The following is a 10,270-nucleotide window of genomic DNA, read 5'->3' as shown; positions in this document are numbered from 1 at the left end:
TTATATTTTATAATATTATAATTAAGTATTTATATAATTACAATATAAATTTATATTATAATAGATAATATACTATAATTAGAAATGATAATATACTATATTACATATTATAATTATAATATGTTATATTATATTATTACATTTTATAATTATACTATATTTCTAATAATATAATATAGTATAGTTGTAACATTATAATATAAAATAATCACAATTTCATTATTTTATTATATTATATATTATGATTGTATTATACTAATAAATAATTATATAACTATAATTATAATTATATATATTATATCCTTATAATTTTATATATATAATATTAGTTATTAAATGATTATATTAATTATTAATATATATGATATTAGTTATATTAACATACGAAAATATTCATATCTCATTCCATTGCATTTGTAAAAGTAGAATCAAACAAATGAATCATCTTTCATTTCCATTCTATTCCATTATCATTCCTATTTCCATCCCCATTTACCATTCCCCACAGCAACTAAACGCACCCTGAATATAGAGAACAAGCAACTGTATGTTTAACAGGATGCAACTCAAGCCTCATCCATACTGTTGCCTGATAAACTTTGTTAAGCTCACTTCTTTTTTTTTTTACCATAATGACCTAAGACAATCGTTTACAAGTATACAAGACCGTCTCCCATACATCCAAAAATCATGTACCAAATTCAAGATAAAGCGAATGAGTATACACCATCAAAAAGATTCATCACATATTTCGTGCGTTGAAACCATTTAATTAAGCAAATGAATTTGGGTCAAAATGATATTTTACATCAGCTAAACAAAGATTTGCACAATAACACTACTTTGTGTGTGCATGTTTCTCATGGTAGGTGAAAGGTGCAATATATGGAAGAACTACACACCTTGTCCATCAACCAGAATGCTAATGTTTTGTCACCAACAAGCGCTTGATCGTGGCTTTCAGCATAAGAAATGCATTTTTCCAACCATCTTCTGTTGGTGAGTGTGTAAACAATATCACCCACTCTCCAGTCTTCATCTTTCTTCCTACAACAAACCAAGAGATAACAATTACAATTTTGATATATGTTTACAAGCATACTGAAGTGAAAGTAATTGCTCTAAACATTTATTTAAACTCACTTGAGAAGTTCAATCCATTTATCTGCAATAGCCATATGCAGGCGATAATCAAACCCAATTCCTCCATCTTGAACAGGAATGCAGAATGCTGGCATTCCACTGACCTGTAAAAAGGAGCTTATCCCCTCAAAACAAGATTTAAGACTTTGAATCCAATATTTCTATAGTTTTAAACCAAAAATGTTTATAACTAGTGGAATCAAACAACTAAAGAGAACAATGCTATCCAGAATATTTTTTAGGATTAACCAATAAACCATGAAACAGAAGTACATTGTAACTGCACTATAACATCAACATGCATTCGTGGGTGCATGCACACACCCAAAAGAAATAAAAATAAAAAAAATAAACCAAGACTACTCAAATTTGGCCATTCGTGGGTGCATGCACACACCAAAAAAAAAAAAAAAAAAAAAAAAAAAAAAAAACCAAGACTACACAAATTTGACAGGCCACTTTTGTAATGACTCAACAAACTTTTCACCAAATGGCATTTATATTGTACAGAAATTTCTAGAAATCTTTTTCACAGGAAAGCCTGAAGCAATATGTGTTTAGAGAGAGCGAGAGAGAGATGTAGTAACAGTGACAGAATACATTAAAATATAAAGTACTACTTTAATTTCGTTCCAGAAAAGCACCCGGTTCATGAGTTATTTTCAGTTTACTACTGTACTAATTCCACATTTCTCCCAAGAGATTAAACGCATGAAGAAAAGGAAAAGATAAAACATCCTCATGGGATTCACTTACATCTTCACCAATACTAACAGCTTCAGGATAGAGCCCATGAATTAGATCATTAACCAGCATCAGATAAACCACTGCATCTACGTCTGTTGCCAATCCGAAGTACTCATTGTAATTTCCTGTAAATCCTACCTACAGAAGAAAACAAGAATAGAAGTTTAATTTTGTTAGAGTCATCGAAAGAAGACACTGGTAAACTTTGATGGCACCTGCAATCCATGGTGAGTATACATCATTGAAGTCACACCATCAAATCTGAAACCATCAAACTTGTACTCTTCTAGCCACCATCTTGCATTTGAAAGAAGAAATCTCAACACCTTAAAAAAAAAAAAAAAAAAAAGAGAATTAATGGTTGTAAAGAACAAACAGGAAAAGTCTAAGGCCGAGCTTATCTTATTAAAATAGACATGGAAGAAGTGACGTACCTCCCAGCTTCCATAATTAAAAAGCCGGGAATCCCACATCCAGTGATAACCCCGTGAACCAGAATGGAAATAATGTGTGTCAGTTCCATCGAACATGTTCAGCCCATCTAATGTATTATTTGATGCGTGGCTGGAGCGTGTCAATTACAGCAAACAGATATCAGATTAGTTAGAAGCATGATAATCGAATGGAACTCTTTGTGCAAACAAATTTAAAGAAAAGAATCATATGGCCCAAAACATATATACTTAACGAAGAGATGTTCCCAGAAAATATTCTATCAAAGTCGTTAATACCTGTGAACAATATCCATGAGAACGAGCAGGCCTAGCTCATGGGCTCTATCAATCAGAGATTTTAGCTCATCTGGGGTTCCACAGCGGCTACTTGGTGCAAAAAAATTTGTGACATGGTACCTGCAAAACATTTTTTTAAAAAAAGCCCTTAAAACTCCGTAGCAGAGACCATTTAAAAAAAAGAAAAGGAAATTAAAACATAGAAATGTCAGAGCTTATGCTGAAGCTGATCATACCCAAAACTAGCATAATAAGAGTGCTCTTGGATAGCCATGATCTGAACAGCATTATAACCAAGCCTTTTAATACGAGGAAGCACCTCATCTCTAAAGTTTACGTATGTGTTGATTACTGGCTCCTGCCTCAGAGTTAAAAAGAACAAGAAAAAAACATCAAAAGGCATTAAGGCAGCATTAAAGGAGAAGGAAGGAGAAGAAGGAAGGTTAAAAGTTCAGCCAATTGCTTGGAAAAGAAGTTAATACATTAAGTAGGAATGCATGCGGAATACTTAAGTTTAACATGCTGGCACTGTTGAGACGACCTTCAAAATTCTCTTCTAAAAGGTTGTCACGCAGTAACTAATTTTGGTTTTCATGTTCATGTTTCCTGAACATGAAACTTGACAACCGCAATCCCGCTCTTTACTTTCTACAAAACTATATTAGATCTAGAAATGATTGGAAAAAACAAATTTGGGAAGGACATGCCTTTTGAAATTTTATTTATTCTTTAAGCCTCAAGACCACTTGAGACTTTCTGTACTCTAATGCTCAAAAGGGAATCTGCCACTCCAAGTCCATTAAATTTGATAAAATTATGGAACATGGTCCATCACATGTTTGCGATTTTTAACTCAAGAAACATAAAGTTGAATACACTACATGAATTTTGCACAATAATACGCTACACGAGATAGAAAGAGCAATGAATACCGTGCTACTCATTCCGACATGTGACTCATAAATCCGAAGTGATTTTGGCCTCTTTGGCTGAGGATGCTTAAATTCATACTTTTCCTGTAATGATAAGATCAAGAGCGCAATTAGATATTACCCCTAAAACTGATTCAGCTTCTTTTGGTGTCGAGAGAATGTGAAAGATATAATATGACCATAATGGTTTTGTCCATAAGTGAATAAACAATAACATCCCCCACAACTATTAACAATTCAAGGATTATTCACCCTTATATGCATTGCTAATATTTTCCCACTAAGCACGCCAACCATTTAACTGTCAGAAAATAAATTTGCAAAACCATACCTTCTCTGGTGGATCATAGTATATTCCATTAAAAGGAATTTCTCCAGGAGCCTGTACTGAAAACTTGATCCAAGCAGGAATGGAGTCTTTGATGCCAGAAGGAGTGTCCATGCGGATCTATGATTATGAAGCCAAGATGAAGTCACTTTTAAGAGCTTATACTCTTGGCATTTTGCATTGAAGATTATTGTGACTAGACAAAATTCATATGAAAAGAACGAAATAATCAAAGATTATAAGCCACATTTGAGTTGCTAGGTGTTATCTTAAAGATCGCATGAGCATCAGAAAAGCTAATAACCAAGTCCACGTATCCAGCAAAAAAAGTCAACCACTCCAACTCACTTTTGATGAATGGAATTCTTCTGTTTTTCTCTAATAACAGAGTTTTTCTTTTGCCCAGAAATCACACCTTTTCCATTCTATACCATTTCTAATAAAATTAGGCCCTCATTTAGAACGTGATTGTATGGTGAAAATCAGTGACAAATAAGGATATATCCTCTACAAAACCACAGAAGGCGTTTCTCGTGCGAGTATGGCTCAAAATCTACTTATTACAGTTTCATAACCAACAGATAATATGTCTATATCTCATTGAAAAAGGAAAGACAAGCATTCAATTCCCACATTTCATGGGAAAAGAATTTTAATATTAAATTATCACTAAAATTCCACAGAGCCACGCTAATAATGAAGCAAAGGAAAAAGTTACCTTCACTCGAGAACCATGAGGGATTGCAGGCGAACCATCTACATTGTTTGGCAAAAAGATCTCCCAGACACCAAACTCATTCTGTTGATATATAATACACGAATCTCATGTAACTATTAATTGTCTAAGACCTTCGTATCAAAGACATTCTACTATGCGTTTTGTAGGCCTTTTCTCCATTAATACACAAAACATACCCGGGTCATAACATCTGCATTTGGATTCCAATTGTTGAAATCTCCAATCAGTGATGCTGACTGAAAAGACAGTAAGTATTCAGTAACTTTTTTTTATTTAGAAAAAAAAGGAAGAGAGAAAGAGAGAAACAGCAACAGACAAACTAAATTAACTAGTCAGTTTTAATTGATAAATTAAGCCAGGGAAAGTTACTTTAAGAAATTGGTGAAAGGAACGTGACCAGAAACTAAGAGACCATGCATATGCCTATATCAGTTATCAGAAAAAGCAGTCAAGGGACATTCATTACTCCTAACCATGGCACAGATCATACCAGTGGCAAACAAAGGAAAAGGAAGAAAAAAAATGATTTTGCTTCCATATGGGCACAACGACAATTCCGTCAACAATTTTACATGGTTGAACACCAAAGACAACAACAACAATGATAATAGTGAAAGTAAAATTGCCTCTGATCCTAAACAGTCAAAACGAACCTTCGCTCCAGGTGCCCACTCCCGATAAGTGATACCTGCTTCACTGAAAAAACAGTTGGGAGAAAATCAGAATTTGCAAGACCTTATTAATATAAATGTTGTTCCAACTTCCAGATCCCGCACCCAAAACTATTAAAAAAAAAAAATTAAACAGAATGAGAGTAACCATGTAAAACACCTAAATAAAACTTAACAAAGACATGGCAAAAACATGGTTTAGTACAAGCAAGAAAAATTTTACAGTAATCAGCAATCATGCTATTAAGTGTGCCACCACAGATGACGGTAACCTAATATAGGGGACCTGGTCAAAGTTTCTTAAAAGGTCTATACTAATCTCTCTCTTTGTAAAGAAATACAAACCCATCAAGATTGAAAGAGGATTATTCATAAAAGTAAAAGAGATTGAAAAAGAATGAAAGCAAGATGGCATATATCGTGCCAACTATTCCTACATCAAGTGACTGAAAATAAAGCCTCCAAGAGCTAAATTCTTTCATCTAACTGTAGTACAGGCATAAATCAATTTTCCTCAACAGCTGGAGGTTTTGATACTGTCTTTGAAAAATTCTCAGTTGTGAAAGAGCCAGGAGAATACAGCATTCAAAACATAACAATCTGCTGAATTCTCTACCAAGCACAAATCCCAGTAACTAAAAGTTACTCCTTTAATATCTGCTGATGCCAGCTTCAGCTGCTTAACACAATGCCCTTGTGAGTGCCATTGTTAAGATATGGATATTTATCATAGTAACAAACCTTTCCTTCATTATGCTCTATTTGGTGTACATCCCAACTCCTATGTCATATCATGTGGCAAACAAATTGTCATTCTCCAATTGCTGAAATACAACTAGCTATAAATATCAAATTAAATGCACTAATTTCAAAAATGACTATGCACTCGCCACATCAGATAATATTTAGAAACTTGGACAAGGGTTATGGGAAATACATTATTCTTTTGCAGTCAACTACCTTCCTATAGTGTGTGTTGATAGTTTACCCATGCGCATTATTTCTTCATTTTGTACGTACTGAAGCTACTACTTGGAAAGAAAAAAATATAAAGAAGAGTGTTACCTGCGTGTAAAACCAAAATTTTCATATCCACGAGAAAACGCCTCTAAACCACCTTCGTACTTGTCAATTTCCTCACGTAGTCTTTTGTACTGTCCATAACTGTACAAAGAAATATACCGTTTAAAGTTTCTACCTGTTTGGATGTAGAATTAAGCATGTCTGATAGGATCTAAAAGATGCATGGCTCAGTCCAAAGCAACAAACACTTTGCCCAAGGGTTGCACATTGGAGGGAGGAATTAGCTGCTAGCGTACAAACAGAAGTAAATTAAAAATTTAGCTCCTATCCCACACCATGCCCTCCTTTTTGCTCCCCATGGGCTGACTGCCTATTTCCTTAAAAGCAACTTTTTTTTTTTTTTTGACCAAACATATTGCGGAATTTATTCGAAACTAAATAAATTAAAAAAGGAACAAAGGCTCTGCCATCTATCTGCAGCTATCATTCATGTTAAAACAGCTGCAATAGAGCAATGCAGACAGAGCTTCAAGGCAATGCAGAGGTGATCACCTAATCAGAGCTATGAGGATATATTGCTGCTGGAAAGTAAAATAAATCCTACTACAGAAATAATCTTGCAGTTCAATCCAAAACAGTTAATGCAAGAAGAAGAAGATTAAAATAAGATAGCCATAAAATAGTGAATTCTCATCCAAATCCAGAAAACAAGAAGAAGAAGGATTGATAAGATGATGATAGCCATAAAATAAGTGAATTCTCCTCCAAATCCAGAATAAAATCTTTTAATAATTACCTCAAAAGGCAACATGCTAGAAAATAAGGTTCATGAATGGTAAACAAATTACATTCACACCAATCAGAAAAGGCAATAGACTGACATAAGGAAAATTGGTAATCATCGGTTATATTTAATTTATCAGGCAGAGAGTTATAAGCTTATATAAGCAATGATGAAAGGATATCTCACCGATAATCAAGGTGTTGACGGTGACTGTTCAATGCTGGATCTATTTCATATATTCTTTTACCAGCGCCTGGGGGTGGAATTGTCCTTTTAATTTCTGTGGTCTCAACTGTTTTAGTACTTGCCACCACCTCCAAAGGATCAGATGTCTCTTCAAGCAGAGCTTTATCATCATCATCAGACACCTGGGATTGGGGGACAACTGTGTCCTCAACCGCCTCATCATCCTCCATTATCAAATTCTCTACATCAAGTACCTAATCGAGATGATAGAGGCATAAAAAGAAAAAAGTATCAGGCACCAATTACGATGCCAACAATGCTTGAAGCTGTTTATCACCATTTACAATCAGAGAATGCATTAACAAAATGAAGATCCGGCACTAGTTATTAAGGGAATAAGATATCCTGGATTGTACGAAAACATTCATGGATGTGTATCCAGCTTATATGAGAAACCATGTACCATAACCAGTAAAAGCAAGTGGCACAACAAATTCAAACACTTCTACTGCTTTCCTTCTATTTTACTTCTGTTTTTCCCCTTCCGCTAATGAAAAATTGGTTATTGGTAGTTCACCAAATGCTGAAGAACCCACACTAAAATTACAACAGCATGATGAGATTATTTATTAAAAAAAAAAAAATCACAACAACTTTCATCTCAGTTTCCAAGTTAATGCCGCTTCTAGATATTCTTATCCAATATATCTATTTATTTCTTTTACATCTGAACTCAAATGGATGCTTGATCAAGACCTGAGGGTCCTCTGAGACTTCGCTAGGAGCTTCCAATTGATCTGTAGAAGATGCAGAGGTCTCACTCTCACTGCCGGGGACTAGAACTTTATCCGCCGTTAACGATGAGGAATCAGAATCATACGAAGACTTTCTAGCAAATATTTTCCCTGATAAAAACAATAATGAAATTAGCTTTTCACACACTGCATCAAGCTTCAAGTAAAAGATACGATCTTCCACGAAAAAAAAATAAAATAAAGACACCGATTCTTTCCGATTCTACCAGAATATACAAAATCTAAATATATATATATATATATTCTAATCAACAGTTCGTCTGAATAACTAAAAAAAATAATCCGATAAGAAATTGCAAAAAATAAAGTTTAAAAAAAAAAAGAGAAACATATGCATAATCACTTCTTTTGAAACACAATAAGAGCAGAAATCCAACCGAAACAAAACGAAAACGATGCAAAAACAATCACTTCTTTTGAAGCACAATAAAAGCAGAAACCGAACCGAAACAGAACGAGAATGAAGCAAAAAATTAATCACTTCTTTTAAAGCAGAATAAGAGCATAAATCAAACCAACACAGAACGAAAAGGACGCGAGATATGATAGAGAAAGAAGGATTACGAGAAACCGAGTTCTTCTTCAACAAGAGAGAGAGGCTTGTGCTCCTGCGATCGCCATTGAAGCTCGAGCTCGAAGAAATCCTGTACACCGAGGGAATGGCAGGGAATCGTATTCCCGAGATTGTGTACACCATTGTTTCGCTGGTCTTAAATTCCAAACTCACAGAGAGAGAGAGAGAGAGAGAGAAGGGATCTTGAATCAGAGAAAGAAGAAATGCACTTTTGAGCACAAGACGCCGAGAGAAGCGTGAAGCGAACAAATATCAGAGAGGAGAGAGAGAGAGGAGAGAGAGAGAGAGAGAGAGAGAGTGATGAAAGGAGTGAGATTGTGTAGGAAGTTTGAGAGAGAGGTGAAAAGAATAAGGAAAATAATTTGATTAGCAATTATCAAAAAAATAATAATAATAATTTGATTAGCAGCTAAAACTACCTGGTTGGAGAATTTATTCTCTAATTCAAATTATGATTCATGATTTATTATAGTATTTTTTCTTATAAAAAATTACACATAAATAAAAAATAATTCTAATTTCATAATTCTAATTTATAAATTAAACGGGCTTTAATTTATATTAGTTTGCATTTTATATTTGATAAATAATTTAATAATCACATTTGTTAGATATTGTGCTTAATTATTAAGTGGACGTTTAATTTATATATTTAAAATTATAATTTAAAATTATTTTTATTTTATGTGTATTTTTTTTTTGTTGAGAAAATCATAACTAAAATGAATATAAGAACAAACTTAAATAATTCGAAAACTCTTTTAACTTAAAAAAAAAAAAAAAAAACAGAGAGAGAGCGCTAACTGACAAGGGAGCGAATTGGGAGCTGAGGTGATACGTGTGCAGAGGAGAATTGGGAATTGCATGGGGAGGTGTGGGAGTGGGACCCACCGGAGAGGACCTCTCTCCCATTGTGCATCGTCCGTCTGTCCGTCTTTAAAGATCGAAAAATCTGAAGTTGGTGCTTTCCACAAACGGGAAATCCTCTTACGCCACGTGGATTCAGCTGTCGCTTTGGGGATCACAAACGTAAGGCTCTGAAATAGCGGTACCTAATTTTTTACTAGTTTTTTTTATTTTATTTTTATTTTTATTTTTTTATGAATTTTTTATCCTAGCAAATAAAAGACCTCGCCAAAATTACAAAAATAAATTAATGTCATTTCACTAATTTAAATTTTTAATTTAATTTTATTATAATTAAAAAAATTTTAAAAAATTTATATTTAATTTTTTCTATTATAATTAAAAAATTTTATATAAAATCACATCTTAATTTAAATTGAAAATTAAAATTAACGAATTGAATGAAGTTTAAGAGCCCGTTTGATTCATAGATTATAACAATTTTTGATTTACGTGTGTTTTTTTGTGAGAAAAAATACTGTAGCGAACCATGAATCATGATTCGAATCAGAGAACGAATCCTCCCACCAAACGAGCTCTTAAAGTTTTAAGGGTATCACGATAAATTTAGATAACAATGGTGCTAAAAATCTTTTTTTACTAGTTTTTTTTTAATGAGCTCTATAGTTTACATAAATAAAATATCTTCTCGTGTATTTATTTTTTGCTATAATATCTATTATTTGACAAC

The 10,270-nt window shown here is 33.5% G+C and overlaps 1 protein-coding gene across 1 annotated transcript in view; it reads right to left on the bottom strand.

Moving 5' to 3' along the window:
• LOC21396955 (1,4-alpha-glucan-branching enzyme 2-2, chloroplastic/amyloplastic) overlaps window positions 1-8,977 on the bottom strand; it is an 11,986-nt gene extending 3,009 nt beyond the window's left edge. The window contains exons 1-16 of the mRNA XM_010091096.2: window positions 8,664-8,977; window positions 8,041-8,189; window positions 7,285-7,538; window positions 6,357-6,455; window positions 5,274-5,316; window positions 4,797-4,856; window positions 4,600-4,680; window positions 3,885-4,001; window positions 3,554-3,637; window positions 2,858-2,979; window positions 2,622-2,741; window positions 2,325-2,454; window positions 2,106-2,216; window positions 1,900-2,028; window positions 1,144-1,247; window positions 903-1,047 (exon numbers count right to left, since the gene is read on the bottom strand). Coding sequence (XP_010089398.1) covers window positions 903-1,047; window positions 1,144-1,247; window positions 1,900-2,028; window positions 2,106-2,216; window positions 2,325-2,454; window positions 2,622-2,741; window positions 2,858-2,979; window positions 3,554-3,637; window positions 3,885-4,001; window positions 4,600-4,680; window positions 4,797-4,856; window positions 5,274-5,316; window positions 6,357-6,455; window positions 7,285-7,538; window positions 8,041-8,189; window positions 8,664-8,796 — 1,881 coding nt within the window. The 5' untranslated portion in view covers window positions 8,797-8,977. The remainder of the gene's footprint in view (window positions 1-902; window positions 1,048-1,143; window positions 1,248-1,899; window positions 2,029-2,105; window positions 2,217-2,324; window positions 2,455-2,621; window positions 2,742-2,857; window positions 2,980-3,553; window positions 3,638-3,884; window positions 4,002-4,599; window positions 4,681-4,796; window positions 4,857-5,273; window positions 5,317-6,356; window positions 6,456-7,284; window positions 7,539-8,040; window positions 8,190-8,663) is intronic.
• Window positions 8,978-10,270: the final 1,293 nt, after the last annotated feature.

Source organism: Morus notabilis, unplaced genomic scaffold, assembly GCF_000414095.1.
Source record: "Morus notabilis unplaced genomic scaffold, ASM41409v2 Scaffold705, whole genome shotgun sequence".
NCBI classification, from domain to species: Eukaryota; Viridiplantae; Streptophyta; class Magnoliopsida; order Rosales; family Moraceae; genus Morus; species Morus notabilis.
Note: the sequence above shows the minus strand (reverse complement) of the source record. Positions and strands in the feature narration are given on the sequence as shown.